The 22,489-nt window shown below is 39.6% G+C and overlaps 1 protein-coding gene across 1 annotated transcript in view; it reads left to right on the plus strand.

Moving 5' to 3' along the window:
- The window catches only part of ITGA1 (integrin subunit alpha 1), a 79,685-nt gene extending 66,101 nt beyond the window's left edge, over nt 1–13,584 (plus strand). The window contains exons 25-30 of the mRNA XM_086769875.1: nt 2,313–2,426; nt 4,076–4,180; nt 5,317–5,421; nt 6,276–6,368; nt 8,683–8,799; nt 9,567–13,584. Of these exons, the coding sequence (XP_086626001.1) occupies nt 2,313–2,426; nt 4,076–4,180; nt 5,317–5,421; nt 6,276–6,368; nt 8,683–8,799; nt 9,567–9,611 (579 nt within the window). The 3' untranslated portion in view covers nt 9,612–13,584. The remainder of the gene's footprint in view (nt 1–2,312; nt 2,427–4,075; nt 4,181–5,316; nt 5,422–6,275; nt 6,369–8,682; nt 8,800–9,566) is intronic.
- Nucleotides 13,585–22,489: the final 8,905 nt, after the last annotated feature.

Here is a 22,489-nt window from a genome sequence, read left to right on the forward strand (position 1 = left end):
TAAATGAGAACTTGACCAATGTTTATTGCAGTTTAGAACAAATATTTCCAAAATACAATCAGCTTTGAAAAAGGCAAATACCATGCTGCAAGAATGTTGTCTTCCTAATGGAATGAATACTGCAAACTAAAATCACTTGAAAAAGATATTTAATGGTCTAGAAGCCCAGCCTCAAGTTGCAGTAGGACTGAATTTAGTTATCTTGAGAGCATCCTTGTTCCCCAGTGTCAAATGCAAAGCTGAACAAGGGTCCTGTATACAAAGGATAAAAGTCTCTGAATCAACCTGCTGTCTCTAAAAACTGGGCCATGGGAAAGTTCTCACTCTCGCTAAACAGCAATGGAAAAGGTTTTTAAATATTTTTTAGCCTACCTACAGGTTTTACTCAGCTACATTTTTAGTGTAAAAGCTCAAATCCAGTAATCTTGAAGATTTTTGTGGATATTTAATACATTATTTGTATTATTTCAAAATGTTTGCTTTCTGAATATAAAAGCTGGTGTACTGCAGAGCATACGATTTATGATCTTGTAACACAGCTCATCTCTGGAAGCAGCTTATCACAAACAAGTAGTCAGAAGAAAAAAGTTAAACAGTTTCTTGAATATTTATTAAGCTCATCCACTTCAGAGACAGGATCACTAGTTCCTCTACCAGCAATTCCTTCTAAGTGTTTTCTCCATCTTTAACTTCAGCAGGCGTATTCAGAATGAGCATCAGCTCACAGATATGTCCTGTGATCTTCTCGGGGAAAAAAAGGGGAGAGGAGCAGGTGAGCAGGAGGGCTGTTGCCTAAGCACACCTGAGAGGAACCAGTGGGACCCACCACTGCTACAGTGGTTCCTCTCTCATATTAAAGCATTTGGGGAGCTTTATGAAAAATTGAAATGGAATTACCTTAGATAGAAGTCCTGGATGGCAAGAGAATGCAGTAAATAAGATAACAAGAAAGAATTGGATAAGGAATTGGCTGGATGGCGCAATTCAACGAGTTGCAGTCAAGGCTCAGTGTCCAGCTAGAGAGCAGTGATGAGTGGCATTCTTCAGGGGTCGGTATTGGGACCATCCCTGTTTAACATCTTTATTGGTGACATGGACAGTGGGATAGAGTGCACCCTCAGCAAGTTTGTTGACGACACCAAGCTGTGCGGTGCAATAGACACGCTGGAGGGAAGCAATAACATCCAGAGAGACCTTAACAGGCTGGAGGGGTGGGCCCATGCCAACCTCATGAAGTTCAACCAGGCCAAGTGCAAGGTCCCGCACTTTGGTCAGCGCAATCCCAGGCACAAATGTAGACTGAGCAGAGAATGGATTGAGAGCAGCCCTGAGGAGAAGGACTTGGGAGTGCTGGTGCATGAGAAGCTCAACATAAGCTGGCAATGCACGCCTGCAGCCCAGAAAGCCAACCGCAACCTGAGCTGCATCAAAGGGAGCATGGCCAGCAGGTCGAGGGAGGTGATTCTGCCCCTCTGCCCTGGTGAGACCCCACCTGCAGTACTGTGTCCAGCTCTGGAGCTCCCAGCATAAGAAGGACATGGACCTGTTGGAGCAAGTCCAGAGGAGGGCCAGGAAGATGATCAGAGGGCTGGAGCACTTCTGCTATGAAGACAGGCTTCATAGCCTGAGAGAGTGGGAGCTGTTCAGCCTGGAGAAGAGAAGGCTCCAGGGAGACCTTACAGCAGCCTTCCAGTGCCTAAAGGGAGCCTACAGGAAAGATGGAGAGAAACTCTTTAGCAGGGCCTGTTGTGATAAGACAAGGGGTAATGTTTTTTAAAGTAGAAGGAGAGAGATTCAGACTGGATATAAGGAAGAAGTTTTTCACAGTGGGGGTGGTGGAGCACTGGCACAGGTTGCCCAGAGAGGTGGTGGATGCCTCATCCCTGGAAACATGCAAGACCAGGTTGGACGGGGCTCTGAGCAACCTGATCTGGTTGGAGATGTCCCTGCACCTTGCAGCGGGGTTGGACGAGATGGCCTTTAAAGGTCCATTCCAACCCAAACCATTCTATCATTCTATGACTTTATGTCAAAATGGCACCTTTCATCCTATTAATTTAATTTCCTTTAATTGATGCTCTTTATTATTATGAAGTATTACCAAAGACCACAGAATTTGTCTGCTAATTCACAGCAGGCTGTTCTTGGGGGAAAAGTAAGAGTTCATCACATCACTTTGTGCGTAACTGAGTGTAGAAATGTGAAAAAAACACAGAATAAAAGAAAAACATGGGCAAGGAAAAAAAAAACACAAATGCCAACAAAATAAGGAAAGCACTAATCAAAATATTGTTCTTTTTTTTTTTTTGTAGATTGAAAAAGGTGAACATTTTCCAATGCCAAACCTCACACTGCAGATCTTATTTCCCAATGTAACAGCAGCCAAGAACACTCTTCTCTACCTTACTGCGTTGTTACATTCGCAAGTAAGCTAGGAATTTGTATTTTTATGATTAATTTAAATTTCAAAATTTTATTCTAAGGAACTGCAAAATGCAAACATTTGGGATTATGCCTTACTTCAAAGTAAGTCTAAAAGACAAGACACTAGTGTTTTAAGAGTATGTCCAGATGTGCATAAGAAGACAGACAGACAAATTTTCTTAAAAGGAAACAAGCAAATTTAAAATGTTGAGCAATAATTGGACTGTAGCAAGGTTAATTTGATATATTGCCCTGTGATGAGGGGCCCAGACTGAGATATGAGCAACAGGAGTTTCTTTCTTAGTTTTGCTTACTGAGCTTCAGATTATCTCCATTATCAGCAGTGCTTATTGCAAGTGCTCTAGTCCTGCTATGTACATCTAGAGGTCAATCTCCTGTTCAGTCCTCTTCTTTCTGTTCCTGAAATCAGCCTCCTTGCATGCCTGCTCTCCAGCACTAGCAATCCTCTGGATTCTTCCTTCTCTTGGGCATTGGGACAACTTGAAGGGGATGGTAGGTCATGCCTTTCAAATGCTCTTCAGCACAGCCCTCATTTTAGTTTTTCTATTTCACTCCTCCAGAGCAGCTGGAGCAAATCACAATTCCAGCAAATCCCATGATTACAAATCTGTAGTTATTAAAACTAGCACTATGTCAACAACTGGATGACTGAAGAGCTCAAATATCACTAAGTGGTGACCTAAACCTTTTTTTTTTTTAATCTTTCCTTCAGAGACACACACACACACATGCGCAACTCTCTCCAAATATTTCACTTAGTTTTGAGGTGTTGCACCACTGAAAAGCACACTAAATTATCTAAATGAAAGGTCAAGGTTCACTTTAAAACAAAAAAATGTTCAAAAAGCCCAAAATATTTAATGTTTAGAATACAAGAAATTGTGTCTGTTCTTAAACTCCTTCCTCCATTATTTTCATTCCTAGACAATCACCATATTTGACCCAAGTTTGCATATAAACTCAGCAGATCTGTGCTTTTTCTGAGGGTATAATTCATCTACCCCTAGCTACACTCTAGTGATAATAGTCCGCCAACATGCAGTGCAGATTTGCAGTCCTCTTCACGCTAGCAATCTGACTGTAAAATGACGTGATGAAAGAAACAAATTCCCCCGCACCAAAGGCAACACAGGATTTACCAGCTGCCTTTGAAGGTGCCATGGAGGTCTAGCAGTGATCCAGCTCTCCCTTTCCCTTCCTGGGTGCTGCAACAGGGGCTCCTGAATCCTGCATTTAACCTGCTTGTCTGCTTGCTAAGGCAGAATCTCTGTGGATTCCTGTGCAAAAGCTATCTGGCTTTTAATAGCCAACTCATGCTGGTTCATGTAGTGGTGATCTTGCAGGAGGCTCTTGTTTGCTTCTACAGATATTTAAGTGGCTGGATAGAGTTCAGGTTATCTCATAGGAAGTTCATTTCTTGTTTGAATAATGATACTTCACTACCTACACCATCTGATTTTCCTCTTCTGTACTCTTGCAATATGCAGTTTTATTGCATTTAGTGGTTTCTAAATATTCTTAATGTTACTAAATATTAAATATTATTAATAGTGACTTGTTTCCAGAGCATTTTTTTGTAATAGTTTGGATATTCAGACAAAAAGAATAATATTTGTATTTCTGCTAACAGAATGCCATCTGCCAAACTAGTTACCCTGTAGATCCCTTAAAGATCAGCACTGGGAAACCATTTGTTTTGCAAAAAATAAAAGAACCTACAAAGGATACAATTATGGTAAGCCTACATGTAGTATATATATTAATCCAAGATATTAACCCAGATCTTTCAGCTGAGTACTTCTGCAATAACTATATTAAAGCTTCTCTCAAACTGTATCCTATGGAAACTCACTTTGTCTTAACAGCCTGAAAAGCTCTCTTTATGTAGACTACCTATAGTTTTTGTTTGGCTACAAAACTGCATGTGGAACTGAATTTGAGGTTTGTTTTGTTTTGTTTTTTTTTTAAGTATAGCACATGTGTAAATAACAGTAGCGCATTTGACAGCTGAGTAAATCTTCACTTTCTATATTCCCATTTTAATTAATAAATAGTAATATTTTAAAAGCTTCTTATCTCCCTTGCAAGTTTTTTAGACATCCAGTTGAAAATACTTTAAAATGCTAGCGCTCTAATCTGACAGATTGTCCATGCAACTGGTAGAAATGTAATTGATGATCCCATTTGGAAAGGGTTAGCCTCTCATTTAGATGGAAGAGTTGCAAAGTAATTTTACTGCCATAGTTATGTTGGCATGTCAGGGGAAAACTGTCATACTACCTCCTCAGCATAGAGGTGCAAGTTGAGTTTCTGGTGCAAATGAAACAATGACACGACAAAAATCTTTTGCCATACTTATCATAGTCCTTCAGAGAGGTGATGAAGGTCTAGGCTAAGCAAATGTTTCCAAAGTGCTCAACCTAATTCTGCTGCCCTCCTAGATAGCAAATGATACTGAGAAGTAAGGATACTTAAATTTTCATACACACATCCTGCCCTGCCAGAAAGATTCAGGTGTCCCATGATTTGAAAGAATCATAAAATACTGCAGAGAAACCATAGCTGTGTTTGCAGAAAAACACTCGCAGTTGCAATTTGTGCCTCCTTCAGGAGCTTTGCTGATGTCTTTGTCTGTGTACCTACAGTAACAAGGTTTCCTCAAGGGTAAGCAAGCCTGCAAAAACTGAGTGTATTCATCTCATTTTATATACTGCAGTGTCATTTTTACATAAAAAGCCCCAGTAATTAATATCAGTTTAGCATGGCTGTCACAGCAAGTCTATGATCTGTATTAATAGTAGTTTACATGTTTTTATTTCAGTAATGTGCGAAGTTTCTTCCTATTAATTTACGCTAGTGCCTTTTAAACAGGACTGTGATACATACAGCTGTGCATCTATTAATTGTGCCCTGGTCCCGTCTGACATATATCAAGTGAATGTTTCATTAAGGGTATGGAAACCTACCATCATAAAAGTAAGTAAATCCTATTTGTATTTAGAATACTCCTGGGTTTGAGAAACTTAAGCCAATGTTTGTAATGTCTATTAAACTCATACCTTTAATTTTCTTAAATCTCCACAGTCTCCTACTGTTTGAAATAGTTTCTCTTGCTATTTTAAAATTTAATCAAAAGATACACACATTTTCTTATCCTTAATGTAAGTACTTAGAACTTAGCAGGAATTTCAAAACATAGTTAGAAGACACCTCTTACTTCTGTATTGATGGTCTTTTTTTTAATAATTACTTATGCATCCACATATTCTAATTCAGCAGATGTAAAAAGGGGAACACAGAGGCATGTAATTTTAAAATAAGTTTTAATCTGGAAAGATTTCTCACATCTAGAAAGGATTTTTTTTTTAATCAAAAACAGCAAAGAGAGTCCACCTCAGACCACATCTCAGCATTGTCTGACGGTTACAACAATGGCCAGGCTGTGGTCCATTTTGCTCGGCTGATAAATTTCTGATATGGAGTTCCTGTTTTGTGTCTCTGTTTTTCTCTGGAAAATAACAGGACAGGAAGGGAGATACAGCAGAATTTTAGAAAACCTGAATCTCTCCCTGTGGCCAAAGTAGTGTTCCATGATCAATTAGTATTTCTTTGAAATCTCTGCTCCCTGCTCTTTCAAAGCTGTATTGCTGTCTTGCAAACAGTGATGTGTGTGATGAAAGTGATACACATGCGCAGCTTCACTGGCTTTCACATTTTGCAGCATCTTCCAAAATTTTAGGATTAAGTTTTCTTTCACCCTTCTCATTTCTACAAAGCTTTCTACTGATAAATATCTATTATAACCGGCAGCAATTTCTCTTGTCTTGCAGGCAAGTATTCACAGCTTAACCCTCGTTGTGAAAGCATTACTTAGGAGTGAGAACTCATCACTGATTTTGAGAAATGACCATCAAAAACTGGAGGTAAGAACATGGTAATTCATTAATTTACTTTTCAGAGGATTTATTGTGCTACAGAATAATTCATTTTCATTCATTATTAGTGAACTGATTTTTACCTGTTCTAATGTATTATCCTACTCTAAAGAAGGGATTTCATATTAATTCATCGAAATGTCAGAACTAGTCACATGGATACTGAAATCTCATTACCTACCAATGTACCTGGGTGAGAAGAAGTACTGTTTGAAGTATTTCTGCCTGATGAAATACAAATGCTTCCTGCGTGAATGTAAATTAAAAGCATAATTAAAATTATTTTAAGGAATCAATAGTATTTTAAAAATTGGCCTGGGTCATTGTCATAGTTTAGCCACAGTCGGGACCAGACTATGCAGTCTCTCTCTCACTCCCCTCACCCTCTGAGAGAATAGGGGGAGATGATATAAGGAAAAAGGCTCGAGGTTTGAGAAAAGGACAGGGAGAAATCCTTAAAGTTACCGTTACGGGCAAAACGGGCTCAACTTGGGGAAAACTATTCATTTATTACTAAATACAAAGCAGGATAAGGAGACAGAGAACACGATAACCTCCCCCTACTCCTCCCTCTTCCCGGGCTTAACATTATCTCTACCACCTTCCCGGCCTGAGCAGCAGCACAAGGCGGGAAGAGGGAATGGCGGTTGTGGTCAGTTCATCACATGTTGTTTTATGCTGCTGCTTTGTCACTGGGGCAAGAACTCCTCACATTCCTCCCCTGCTCCAGCGTGGAGTCCCTCCCACCGGCTACAGTCCTTCATGAACTGCTCCAGCGTGGGTCATTTCTTCCACAAGGTGCAGTCCCTCAGGAACTGGCTGCCCCAGCGCAGGCCCTCCACAGGCCACAGGCTGCTTGAGCCATCTGCCTGCCCCGGCGTGGGGTCCTCCCCGGGCTGCAGGGGGATCTCTGCTCCTCCGTGGGCCTCCATGGGCTGCAGGGGCACAGCCGGCCTCACCATGGGCTGCACCACGGGCTGCAGGGGAATCTCTGCTGGGAGCAGCGTTACTGCTCCCCCTCCTTCTTCACTGACCTTGGCGTCTGCAGCCGTTCCTCTCACAAAAAAATTCTTCACAATCAGCTCAGGCAGACGCCTCTCAGGTTCTCTTCACATCTAGTCTCTCCACTTCTTGCAGCCTGGTCGGGCCGAGTCAGACCCAGACGGCCGCCCGGTGGGACACCAGAGGGTGAGGGCCGCAAGGCCCACAACGCTCGCGCCTCCCCCTCTCAGAGAACATTCTGCTACCCATTGGCTCAGCCTTGGCCAGCAGCGGCTCTGCCCTAGGCCCAGCCAAGTCCGCTGAACAAAGGGGAAACAACCTGTAGGAGCCTCTTACAGAAGGTGCCACTGTAGCCCCTCCACTACACTAAATAAAACCGGAACCGTCATTTAGAAGTGATCTTACTTTGTACATTGTATTTTCTTTATTATTTCTTTATTTATTATTTCTTTCCCCTTCATTATGCAGGATGTATATTTGTAGCAAGATCCTTTATTTTTCATAAGTTCCCTTTAATTTTCTCAGATAAGAAAGTATATAACATTATAGTAGTGGTATTAGGTATAAAAAGAAATGTCTTTCATTTTGTTAGATTATTTTAAGTGATAGATTGAAATTCAGTCCAGGAGGGAAAACTCAGCTAAGAGGCTTGCAGATACTGAGAGCTCACTTTACAAACCAAGGAATTTCAGAATTAACTTTTTTAAAGACATAATTCCAAGTTGAATGTTTAGCCTTCAGCTGTTCAGTGCTTTTTTGAACTATAAAGTTGTGTCTCTCATAAATTCTTAAGTTAAAATAATTCAAACTCCTATATGGCCACTTTAATTTAAATGTGAATATTCCTTATTTCAGTTTAATTTACACCAGATACCAGGTATAAAATCAAATTAATATCTACACAGCCTGTAACACACTTACTTTAATTGGTTTAGATGCTTCTTAACCACTGCCATCTTTCAAGGAAAGTAGGCATTTTGTAATGAAGAATATACTAAAGAAACTCCCTAACATAAACTTCAGCTACTCATTATTTTGGTCCTGTATCCTTTATAACAACGACTATTGACTTATAGCAGGGCTGACCCTCATGAAATGACTTGCACTACAAAGTGCAAGATATTATGTAAATATAAGGTTTCATGTTGGAGATTATTTTCTCAACTCTGTCCTAAAAATTCCTGTACTTAGAATTAAGGGGTACCCTGGAAAATCACTGCATACTGATAAAAGTCATGCTGCTCTGTTGATATTTTAGAGGGATAAGTTATATAATGCTTACATTCTGAACACTTTGCAGACCATGATTAAGATTTCCAAAGAATTCCCGCCGGGTACAGTCCCATTATGGGTTATCCTTCTGAGTATCTTCGCTGGACTCTTGATTCTTGCACTGCTTATATTTGCTTTGTGGAAGGTAAGTTGCTCATTCTTGTCTTCATGAAAATAAACAAATATGCTAAACTTCTCTGCCGTGTCCTTCTTGTAACTGGAACTTTATAGACACTAATATTATCCAATAAGCAGAGTGAAATCTTGTAGAATTGACAAAATAACTAATAACATCACATTTTTCTGGTGTGTAACATGCAATGCTAACAAATTGAAACCTGAGTTGCTAGCATGCTATGAAAAGAAAAAAAAAAAAAGATATTTTAGTAACATTAAGGATTTATTAAGGGTTTTTTTAATTAGCTTTGGCTGTGGCCTTTGATGACCGGGTTTTTCCTTTGTGCGAGACGCTAGGCCTGTGGTGTGAGTACTGCCACAAGTGGGCACTCTTCTCCAAGCTAAAAATTGAGTTGATGCTTTCCTCAGAAGGCTATAAATTTCAATGTGCATCATCTCCTGAAAAAAAACTGACAAGTATAAAATAAAATCTTATTTATTCAGTTAGGTACTAAATATTATTAAGCAGTTTAGCTTTCCACATTATGTGAGCATAACAATGATTCAGCAATCACTCACTATATATTAACTGTACTCTTTTTGTCTGCTCTCATGACATGTCTCTTTAGTTTTTCCATTCCAGGAAAAACAATGTTATACTTCAGTGATAAAATACTAAATTACTTTTTACTGTACTGAAAGTATTAAAATAGTAGTAAGAACCAGCACATGAATGCTACCAATATGAGTTGTATCCCTCGAGCAGTTCTTAGTCACTTTTTTTATTTTCTACAGGCTGGATTTTTCAAGAGACCACTAAAGAAGAAAATGAAGAAATGAAGGAAAAACAAATACAGAAATTTTTGCTCAGGTCTGCCTCAAAAATGTTACTGTAAAATTGTAAACTTAGATATACATACAGTGGTCACAATGTTTTCTAAATCTGGTATATTAAAAAAAACCAAGAAGCAGAACAACAAGAAGCAAATCAAGCACAAATGCAAAGGAATGATACAAAGGAAGAATAACCAGCCTTATGACATTTTGTGATACTCAAGGACATACTTTCCAGTGTTACTTATTTTTTGAGAGTAACTGAGTTCAAAGATTCTAACATTTTTTAATATGGAAAATGCGTAATCGTATTTTTATATACCTATGTATGTGGACTCATCTTTCATTCCAAATTATGCCACAAGTTACCTTACATGTAGCAATCTCAGTCTTTTTTATCACATTACGATTTTCAAAAGGAAAAAGCATAATTTTCAAAATTTCCTCCATACGTCAGTTCTGTGAAAGCAGACCTGTCAGTAGAAGATTCAAACTTTAAGAATGCACCAAATACTGTCTGATGTAATGGCAATTCAGAAGATAGAAGCAGCTGCAGAATTTGGAGTGAAAATTACTGAAATACTTTGGACTGCTCTTTCTGCTCATTTTAATGTGTCCAGCTGAAACCAGGTTACTCCAAGAAGAGACTTTTATGGTTGAGTGGGCCATAAAGGATCGATCCATTAAATTACATAACTGTTTGAACTTGAAACAGAATTTTGGCAGGCCTAAAAAATGTATGCACAAAACATTCAAGCCCATCTGATTGCACACTGTACTCAAATAAGCAGGGGCACAGTTGTATCTGCAAATTGAAATGTCTGTATTTATGCAGAAAATATTTAGAGGTACCCTCAAAGTTTGACTCTTGCTGTATATCTTGGAGTAGCCAGGAGGGTGCTTCATGAAGTGTCACTGTAAATGTATTGTGTAGCTATTTAATCTAATGAGTTTAAAGTGTACAAAATTATAATTAACAAAAGAGCACAGATAGGAAACTCAGCACTGTCAAGCTTCTTCTAGTATTATAAGTCACACCTCATCTTTGTTACTTACGAGTTTCAGAAGTGATGAAGAATTTGCATACTAAATAAGCACTTAACAAATTATGTTTATTTTGTGTCAAAGATAAGAAGTTTATATGAGAATACACTGAAATGTAGATAGCAAAAGATTTCTTTAAACCTATTTAGACTATTCATTTTCCTCCTTTCTTTCATGCTCTTGTCTTCCTTCCACGAGGACCTCTCTCTGGGGCTCTTGGGCTGCGCCTGGTCCTTGAGAGTTTCCTGTATTACTTGCAGCCAAACAAATTAACAGAAAAAAAAATGGAGGCATGCTGGCAAAGTAAGATGTTGCCTCAGCATGAGACAACTCAGTATTGATTGCCAATAGATCGGAAAATGTTGAGGAGGCATGCTATAAGTTCTATAAGACATACTTGTTTTCAGAAAAGCCTTTGCCTTGCCAAGGAAGCCAGGAAAATTTGTTCCTCTTCTTGGGACAAATGTCACTGAAATGAAAAAAAAAATCATTGCAGTTTTCCAAAAGATTTTAACTTAGCACTGACTTTATAGTAATAGCTTAAAAAGCCATAATGTATTTTATAAAGACTTTTTTTTTCTTTAAGAAGAGACCATAGATTGGGCTGCACATGCTGGGAAGTATAACTCTGGAAGTGTACCAGAAGGTGCTGTCATTCTTAAGTCCCTTCTATTTAGTTCCTAAATTAGCAAGTAATTTTTTGGGAAAGGCTGAGACTTATGTGAATGCAGCGAGTAGGATTAAGTTTTAAAGTGTTTGCAATTTTTCTTTGTGTCTGTGGAAAACGTGGTTGTTTCATAACAACAGTCTGCTGAAGGTAGCAGCATGACTCAGAGGAGAGGGCAAAGCCCTCCGTGGGAACACTGTGGGTGGCTGTGCTTTGCGGAGCCCGGGGAGAGCCAGCAAGTCGGCAGATTTGCTTGCCATGCTTGCCTGCACGCCTGAGAGCGCACCCAGTCCCAGGGAGTGTGAGGTGAGTTGCCCTGGTTCTGGGCACAGAGGGAAGACTTGAATGGAAGCCAAAAAAACCCATAGAGGAGTTGTGGATAGAATCCCTTCTGCATTCATTGTGTGAGTTAAAAATTCCTGAAAGGAAAGCGAAAATCCCTTTTCTGAACAGTGAAAATAAATTAATATTCACAGAGGTATCTTCAGTCCCGTGTGAGATGCAGGTTTTATTGTATGTTTTTGCCAGTTTGTTTGGAAGATGTGAATGGCACTTGTCACTGTAGCATCTGAATGCCTCAAGAATTGTAAACGGTTTTCCCTCATAGTATCTCTGTAAGGGCACAGCAGTGCTGTTATCCTATTATGGTTTTGTAAAGGGACAGAACTGTGAAGGAATTGTGACTCACCTATGCACACATAGCAAATCTGTAGTAGTAGAGGAAATACTTGTATTTATTATTATTCAGCCAGTTTGTTAACCATGAGGTCATTTTTCCTGGCTTCATAAAATTACTCACAAGCTGTGCAAGCCACACATAATTTTTGTGTAGCATACTTTTATTTGAAGTGTTTCACTTTTCAGTTACAATAAGCTGTTAACCAGGGCTTTTTACTTTTCTGATAACATTTCATGTCTTATGTTAAACCATCAGCCTAACGAAAAAAATGCCTATCAATAGAACTGTCTATTTCTCTAGATAAAGACTACGCAAAAATACTTAAGTTTTTTATCAATGCAAAGTCTCTTTGACATTAGTGTTCCATTCTTTTTAGACTTGCTTTGCACTGTAAAAGCAGTAATAAGCTTCATATAACCACACTGCTTCCCTCTTTGTCATGATGCTTTCTTCCTTTTCACGTTTGTCTTATTATCAGATTTTCAATTATAATATCTATTTAAAATATGAGTATGTAAAGGGGATATCACTATAGCACATTATTCTTACACAGGCTAAATTAGTAAAATCACTATTTTTATCCATAGAGCCTTTCCATACAGCACTGCAAGAGCAGTGCAGCACAGCTTTTCAGTACATACAACAGAAAAGCCTACTGAAAGCAATATTGCAAACATCAGGAACATCTCATTGAAATTTGGCAGGCACGAAAAAATCAGAACAGCATGTGATCTATTTTGTTCCTATAAAATGACACATTAGCGTTGTAATATGATTCTAACAACTAAGAAGCTAAACATTTTTCCATTCAAATAAAAGCCTGTAAAAATAATAATAATAATAAATTGGGTGCATAACTAGAGCTCAAGCAAGAGAGGGAGTCTGGCCCAGCTCAGTTCCTAACTTCAGCACTTAAGTAGCTAATCTCGGAATGGACAAGCTACATTTCTATAGTGTAGAACTTCTCTGGAAAGAAGCAAGAGCTTTAAACAATCACTCCTGCTTCAATTCGAGGCTATTCCAGAGGCTGTTGATCCCATATGTAGTCTTAGAAGACATTGCAAACAGCATCTACACTAAAGCCATCTCCCTGGGCTGATGTTCCCGCGCTTGTCTGGTTTCACACTAGGTCTGTATCATGAGCCCTTGCTACAGACACAACACACCTATCCTGACCCCTTACCTGAGCCCCTTAGCACATATCCTGTGCTGAGTCATTTTGAGCACAATGTTCCTCTCCTGCAAAGCCTGAGTCAGGGGAATCCACCTGCAACTGGAGCCAAGGGGTTTTCATCTCACTTGGCAGCAAGAGGCTGGAGTTAGGGTCACACTCAGATAATGACTTCCACATAGTCTAATTGTTTAAATTTCTTGAATTTACTGCTTTATAGATTATGATCTATTAAAAAATAAAAGCAGAGCAGGAGAATCAGAATGTACTGTTGCTAATTATACCACTTAACAGGAATAAGAGCGAATTTGCGCCTTTTTTAAGAAAATCACAACATTCTGCACAGCATCGTCTTTTTTCCTGTGAAATTATTCTATGTGGTTTATTGGTTAAAAAGAAAAATTAAAGACTCTAGCAAGACTTTTTTGTAGTTTGTTTGCTTTTCATTGATATAAGAATAATACAAAGGCATCTCAGTATAAAAACAGTCAATAGAAAGCTATTGTAGAAATAAGCAGTCTTACACAGTATAACATAAAGTAAAGCTTGAATGTGGTCGAGCTGCCAGAAATATCTTGCCATTCTTGTATGGATTCTGTACTTATACCCACATTTGAAAGCTTTTCAGAGGACTGTATGACTTCCTGACACAGATTGGCTTTTGTGACATTACATATATAAAAGGAGAAGACACCTCCATTCATCTAACCATTCTTCCTAAACTGTGATTTTTCTGTACAACTTATTCCTGTGACCCGTATCGTCTGTTAACTTGCAGAGCTGTAAATGATTCGCATCATCTTCCTTAAAGTCTACTAAACATTTGTTTCAAAACTTCCTAGAAGACAAAGGTTACACCTCTTATAGCTCAGTTAACTTTTAGAAAACATTACAAACCATGTAACTACTTAACTGTTATCTCATCAGAGACTACTTTGATGGTGAATCACAATTCTCTAATAGCAACATCCTGTCTAGTCATAGGGGAGTGCTTACCAAATCCCGACTCTCTGTATATCTGATCATAAGAGTTTGCTGGACATTTTCCATGGGAGTATTTCAATGAAAATCAGAAAAAAAAAAAAACCAACAAACAAACAAACAAAAAAAAACCCCAAAACACCCACACTTCCTTTTTCATTTGTTTTAAATAGCTTTTCATGGAATTAAAAAAAAAACTATAATCACTTTATCACAGCAAAAAGTGTAATATTATGTATCATTTGCACATAACTGAATTATAACTCATTGCATTTAGCAGAAGCAGCCCTAACACTGCACAGTTCAAAGGCAATAGCAGTTCAGTGGTCTGAGCCCTGTGAGTATGAAGAGTAATAAAGATTAAAGCACTGACGAAGTTTTAGTAACAACTGGCTGATTATACAGGTTAGACAGTACAACTGGATTCTGTTTAAAGAAGCAGATGATAAAGTGGTGCGGATGATGCTCAGTGCAATCATACTTTAATTACAAAGACTGAGGGCTAACACCCAAGAGAAGCTGGACTTTGCTCATGCAGTCAAAAAAAAAAAAAAAAAGATGAAGAAAAGTTCCTGAGGAAGATTTTTCTTCTGACTTTAGTACAGGGGGGCATAGTGCTCCTTCACTGCTTTTCCCCTCTCATGCACTTACCCATCTGTCCTGCTCCTTTTGTTAGTATTTAAGTCTTCTCAGAAAAGACAGACATTCCTCAGAGGCTGACTGAATGTTGCACCTCCTAGGGATTTTCAAAGAAAGGGGAGAGGAAGCAGAAGTATTCAAAGGGGATTGCACATTTGGATCCAGCAGGATAACTATCTTGGCACACTTTGTCCATCCCCTTTGCACATTTCTCTGTCCACTTTCAGTGGTGGCCATGGTGAAATCCTGCTTCTCAGTTGTGGTTCAGCTTGACTTGGTACTGGAAGTTACTATGTATTGAAAAGCTTCACGTATCTGGTTCAGCATTAGATACAGTCCTTAAGGTTTATTCATGGTAAGGGTGCCATTGTTCTTCCTCCTGGGGTAACAGAATAGAATCTCTGTCTCTCTCGGTGAAAGTTCCTTCATGCTGTCTTCCATTACAGAACCTTTGCATCTTATCAGAGAAGATAAGATGAAAAACAGAGGATCTCCTCAGTTTTCGCTAAAAAGCATTTGAAGCTTTGCAATTTTGTGACAGTAGACATAGTCCGAGAAAAGTAATTAATTTTATTTCCTTTTGGAGATATGTGTACACAAACCTTGCTAAGTATTCTCATCTTATGGCCCAAATTAATAGACATTAATAGTTCACTTTCCTGTTTGCCAGCTCATAAAATCTCACTGACAAAAGCGTATTACTCTGACCTCAGTAATTTTACACTATGCCACAACAGATGCTATCACATCTCAAAACTTCTAGAGCTCAGCTGAAACTTCCCAATACCCTGTTAGCCAGGGGAAAAAAAAAAGTTCTGGTGATATTGGTGTTGTAGATTTAGAGACTTTCAGGAACCTCAAAAACTACTGAGTTGCCTTTTGCCTTTTGTTTGAGGGATCTGCCAAAATTAATTCACAGTCTGCAGTCTCCTTTATGTCATAAATTTCCAGTATTTGGCAAGATGCTTATATATGTAGAGAGCAATATGTGTCTTATAAGATACTGCTGCAACATAGTTTGTCCCTTCATGCAAAGCACCTTCAGGTTTCATTCCAGTTATTGAGGGCTGGCCTCAAGAGAAATTTTTTTATAGGATGAGTAAGTTTTTTCCAATCTGATAGGGAACACTTCTGTACATCTGGTCAACTACATTTGATTCTATTACCACATTTTATCCCCCACCCACCCGCCTGATATTTCATTTTTAATGCAAGGTTTAGTAGCTAACGGTAGATAATGTAGCAAATGATCAGTTGAGAATATATCCAGTTCAGCAGTTATATATATACTAAAAGGGGGAGGGGGGGAAGGGTTATATTCAGTATTATTTTTTTTATTAGTTTAACACATTTAAGCTGCAAACAATATAAGAAAAAAAATAAAGAACCCCAACAACAACAACAAAGCAAAGCATTAAGATCTAAATTCATCTCACATATTTAATTTTAAATCTTATGTGATTAAATGGGAATTGTTAAGGGAGTCAGGTTTGCTTAAAAACATCTACTAAACGACTGAGCAACTTTTTATGACAAAAAAAATAAAAAGGAAGAATGAATAGGTCTTAATTCCACAAACCAGAAAACAACTACTATGTTTTCAAAATAGAAATGGTAAAAAATGTAAATAAAGGCATATTTTGAGGAGATAGAGGTTCTCATCTTCTCAACATGTACTTATAACTCCTCTCTGGTATATATTTTCAAGATACCCACTATTTTTACAAGTTCAAGTGGTTATTTGAGCTGTATCAAGGTTAATGCTTTGGTAAATGGGCTGAAGTTGCTGGGGTAGCACATCAGCTGCTCTTGAGAGTGGGAAACTACATAAGCTGCATTAGCAGGCTTCCATATAGGGCCTCACTTTTGAGGATCACAAGTGAATGGGAACATTTTTTTCACTGGCTACCTTATTTCCCATTAATATAATTTCCCCATGACAGATACAAGCTTCTCTCCCCTGGAAAAAAAAAGAATCAGTAAAGATATGTATATAGTCTGTGCTCGGTAGGATGTAGTTCAGTCAAAATGGCATGAAGTAGTTACACATGTGCTAATATGTCTGGAGTAAGAAGCAATGCTGTGCATCGGGAACAGGACTGGAGAGGGATACAGCTGTGGCTCAGGATATGATGCCCACACTATTTGCCTTTTGAAGGTTTTACTTTGAACCCTGTCCTGCATATCAATTTCGTATTTCTTCTTCAGAGGACAGCCTCACTTTAAAAGACATTAATATTATTCCTGCAGGAATTCCTTCGATCAGCACATTGGCATACTTGTCTTTGCCTGTAGTGAAAAGGAGCATTAAACTACCTACAGAAGCTGTATTTTCTCCCTACAATCCTGACTTCTTCAATATTCAATCCCACTTAGTCCCTCTGAGGTTCATATTACCTGGTCAAGAAATTAATTGCATGCTGACCCAGCCAGAACTTTCAAACACTTTGCCATGGTCTGTGTTGAGTCTTTGTCATCTCCATTAACATCTTTTCCATTAATTTTTAGAAGTTTTTGTGTAAAATAGGTTGCTTGGTTTAAAAATTTTACTCTGGGATGGCTTGTGTAACAAGGTAGGTTACTCTTGATCATCATGTAAGAAAAATAGCTTTCCAAAGTGGATTTGGGTGATACTCAGAAGGTTTGAGATGCATGGGAGGGCAACGGAGGCAATTCCACAGATTTTAAACTGATCTGCCTTTTGTCTGTTTTTGTAACTCATCTGCAACTTCCTTTGTGTCTGTCTGTGTAGCTATATATTAGTTTTCAGCCACATCAACCCCCTGACTGCCTCCTTACACCCTTGTACAACTGCTGGTACTGCCACAAGAGGTGGAGTTTGGAATGCACACCCAGGCAAAGGCGAGACTGAGTCCGGACCTGCCTCAATCTAAAAGCACAGCCAAAGAGTAAGACAGAAAGGGAACCTTGCTGCCTGAATTAGCTGTCCACCCATCGCATGCAGAGACTTTCAAGGGAAAGCGAGTCTCCAGGATATTTTCAACTGTCACTAATCTTCCACCTTCTATGCACATTCCCAGTAGCGAAAAGCAACTATCTTTTTAATAATACAATATTAAGAATACAGAAATATATCTATTAAAGTCTAATCAGCCATAATATTCTCAATAACGGCTTGGAATTAAATAATAGAATGAATGAAATACTAAAAATAACCAATCCTTATACCTACTAAGTAGTCTGTCTTCTTGATTGTTCATTATAATAAATCAATTGAATAGAAAACTATAAACTGGCACAACAGCAGAAACACATAAAAGAACCAATAATGGGTCAGACCAAAGGTCTATGCAGTACCAAGCCTGTTTCATCTCAGCCAAAGCAGATACCATGGGAAGACCAAGGCATGCAGGCGACTGGCTTCCCACAAGCACTCTTCCAGCCTCCAGTCTTTCTGCAGCTCAAGGTCTTGTAGGCAGGGAAGGCTTCAATGTGTTTAGCTATCCTTGGCTCTCCGTCCCGTGACGGAGAACCCAGATTCACTTTAAACATCTGCCACCCTGCAGCACTGCAGTCTGCACCTGCATGCACCTTGGGAGAAGAATCGTCTTATTCCGTTTGTGCTGATCTTGCTATGTGGTAGCTGCATCAGGCATCCCTCCCTCATGTACTGAAAAAGACAGCGTACGACTGACCCCATCAGCCTGATCCATGCCCCTTCTAGTATGTATTTACTATGCCCTTTTAAAGGCATCTCTTTTGCAGAGTAGAGATCCGTAACTTACTTAATTAGCCTTGGTATTGAGGCCATTCCCCACCTTCCTTACTCTGTCTCAGCTTTTTTCTAGGTCTCCTGTATCATTTTGAGAGGATTGACCCAAAATTCACAAAGTGTTAAAAATGTGTGATTTGGACAGTAGCATAGCAAAATGCTCTTTCATTCTCTACTCATTGCCTAAATAATTCCTAAAATCTCATTTGTGTTTTTTTTTTTTACCTTTTCCAGTTTAATTCCAAAACTGAATTATTACTAATGTCTAAACTACATCCTCAAAGCTAATTTTAACATTTCCTTTTCAGATTTGGGGTTTTTTTTTTAGTAGCCTATTCTTTTGTCCTTCAGTGCAGCCCTTAATGTAACATTTAAGTTACGTACATCATATGTCTGCCAAAAATAATAACTGATACTTGCTAGCCCTTCCCTCTAACATCTTCAGACAAATCACATCAAAAGAGTGACCTGGAGCCATACACCTTGGCCTCCTGTGCGTAAACTACATCACCTTCACAAGAACCCCTCCTAGAAATATATTAACAAAAATCTCCTCAGTTTTGTACATCACAGAAACTCTGATTCTGTGGTCACCCCTTACAGATGACAAAAATGGAAATACCTGAATGTTTTTCTGAGAAGTTGGCATTAATTGTACATTTTGTCATCACATTAAAAAGCTAACACACATTAGTTGTAAAATTCCACAGTAAAACTAATTATTAAGTATGCGTTCACCGGAATATATTTGAAAAATCAAATATTTGCTCAGTATCTTTCATCTGCAACATTTAATTTTTCTTTAAAATTATAGTGATCTTTCTGTAGTGGAACTAATTAGGCTACTTGCTTCTCACAGTCTTTATTCTAAAGACCCGGGTAACTACAGGCCGGTCAGCCTCACCTCTGTGCCTGGCAAGGTCATGGAGCAGATTCTCCTGGAAACCATGCTAAGGCACATGCAGAGCAAGGAGGTGGTTGGTGACAGCCAACATGGCTTCACCAAGGGCAGATCGTGCCTGACCAATTTGGTGGCCTTCTCTGACGGGGTGACGGCATCGGTGGACAAGGGACGAGCAACTGACATCATCTACCTGGACTTGTGCAAAGCTTTTGACACTGTCCCGCACGACATCCTTCTCTCTAAACTAGAGAGACATGGGTTTGATGGACGGACCACTCGGTGGATAAGGAGTTGGCTGGATGGCCGCACTCAGAGAGTGGTGGTCAACAGCTCAATGTCCATGTGGAGACCGGTCACAAGTGGCGTCCCTCAGGGGTCCGTGTTGGGCCCGGCCCTGTTCAACATCTTTGTCGGCGATATGGACAGTGGGATAGAGTGCACCCTCAGCAAGTTTGCCGACAACACCAAGTTGTGTGGTGCCGTCAACACACTGGAAGGGAGGGATGCCATCCAGAGGGACCTTGACAGGCTGGAGAGGTGGGCCCGTGCCAACCTCATGAAGTTCAACCAGGCCAAGTGCAAGGTCCTGCACCTGGGTCACGGCAATCCCAGGCACAAATACAGGCTGGGCGGGGAATGGATTGAGAGCAGCCCTGAGGAGAAGGACTTGGGAGTGATGGTGGATGAGAAGCTCAACATGAGCAGGCAATGCGCCCTTGCGGCCCAGAAGGCCAACCGCATCCTGGGCTGCATCAAGAGAAGCGTGGCCAGCAGGTCGAGGGAGGTGATTCTCCCCCTCTACTCTGCCCTGGTGAGACCCCACCTGGAGTACTGTGTCCAGTTCTGGAGCCCCCAGCACAAGAAGGACATGGACCAGTTGGAGAAGGTCCAGAGGAGGGCCACGAAGATGATCAAAGGGCTGGAGCACCTCTCTTATGAGGACAGGCTGAGAGAGTTGGGGCTGTTCAGCCTGCAGAAGAGGAGGCTCTGGGGAGACCTGATAGCAGTCTTCCAGTACCTCAAGGGGGCCTGCAAGAAAGATGGGGAGAGGCTGTTTAGTAGGGCCTGTTGCAATAGGACGAGAGGTAATGGTTTTAAAATAGAGGGGGGTAGATTTAGATTAGAAATTAGGAAAAAATTTTTTACGATGCGGGTTATAGAACACTGGAACAGGTTGCCCAGAAAGGTGGTGGAGGCCCCATCTCTGGAAACGTTCAAGGCCAGGCTGGATGAGGCTCTGAGCAACCTGACCTAGTCAGGGATGTCCCTGCTCCTTGCAGGGGGGTTGGACTAGATGACCTTTGAAGGTCCCTTCCAACCCTAACCATTCTATGATTCTATGATTCTAAAGAAGAAAGTTTGTTTGGCCTTTGCCAACAAAATATTTTCTTCTAATGTGCAAGTAATCCATATTTGCATAGAACCAAGCCTGAAACTTGGCAAAACAGCTAAGGCAGATATGGTTGTTTTTGGCAAGTGTCCTCATGATCATTGACAAGCAGACACAACAGGGTGCTATAAAACACATCATTGAACAACAAAGATATGTAGAGCAAAGGCTGTACACCAGGCCTGGTTTTAGATTGTAAAGAGAAAGGCCACTGACAAAACTGCTCTCTGAATGATTTTTTTTAATCAGTGTAGGTGAACTGCAATAAAGACGAATTTTTCTGAATAAGTGTAACATGTATAAAATAGCTGAAAAGAGTCCAAAAGGTGAAATACTGCACAATATAGGAAATATTGTTTTCTATAATATGCAATACACCGCTCAGGAATACATGAGAGGGTTGTTATCAAAGGCCTTATAATCTATTTAAAACAGAAGTATTCATCTAAGAGAATATTGTTCAAGAATACAATAATTCACACAGCATTTATTCTCCTATGACCTATTCTTTGTAGACACAGAAATGCTGGTCTGAGGAGCAACACCCTGGGAGGCAGCCCTGGTGTGTGAGAAACTATTTTTCAACGTTGTGTCTGGATGAGGAAGAAAGTTTCATATCCTTAGGGTGTATTTATAATTAGACTGATGTAACTGAATCAAAGACATTGTTTCTTAGGAAACTGAGACATCTTAGTCTGCTGAGGTTATCTTAGGGTGGGGCAGAGGGGGATTCTAGGTTTATTTCATCTGTTAAGAAGTCGTTTTTCTGTATGCTGGGGATTTTTTTTTTTTTTTTTTTTTTTTGTTTTGTTATTGTACTTCCACGAGTATCCATGAATTAGTGTTCTTCCTTGTGGAAGTACAGATTTTATGCCTTATCCCAGAGCTGTACATATATTTATAGGCTCCGTGTAGAAGGGAAGATAAGCGGCTAGAGCTGCTCTCCCGATCATACTTTGCCTGCTGGTCACTGGATCACGCTTGGTACTGAAGCTGACATCCCTCCCTTAGGTTGCTGTCCCTTGAAGTGCCTGTTTGCAGGGCTTCTGTGACACCACAAAGAGGAAACCCAGTGACTGCTCTGAGAGACATGTGAGTCATTCCTAGTAACTACTGACCAAGGCCTTCTGAGTTTAGAAGTGACGGTGTCTTGGAAAGCACTCACCAACAGTGAACCCATGTGAAAGTTCATGCATTAGGATGAGTAACACATCTGTGTATCCTAAAAGAGTGAATAGATGAAAGAAATCAATGCGAGTTATACAGAGATAGGTCCCTGCTGTACTTCTGTCAATTATTTTACTGTCCTGGCACAGCTTTCTTGAACTACACGACACCCATAAAGAAGCGATGTCTGAATAAATATCTGTTGAACAATCCCACCTGTTGATAGGCTTCTTCATTTTAACTGACAATTCATATTCAGAATGTTAAAAAGAAACAGTAAGTGAAAGAACACATGTACTTCTATAGCACTCCTGAAATAAAAGCTACGATCTGTGCCACATCAAAAGGACCATGACCTAGATGCTGAGAGGGGGGAAAGAAGGAAACATTTCTATCTCAGTTTTCCAGGCAAACTGCCTTTTTCACTGCACAATGTTAATGTCAAGAAGTTCAAAATTATTCAGCAGAAATCATTGTTACAAAATACTATACATCCCATACGAAAAGCC

This window comes from Chlamydotis macqueenii, chromosome Z (genome assembly GCF_036417535.1).
Source record: "Chlamydotis macqueenii isolate bChlMac1 chromosome Z, bChlMac1.mat, whole genome shotgun sequence".
In the NCBI taxonomy this organism is placed as follows: domain Eukaryota; kingdom Metazoa; phylum Chordata; class Aves; order Otidiformes; family Otididae; genus Chlamydotis; species Chlamydotis macqueenii.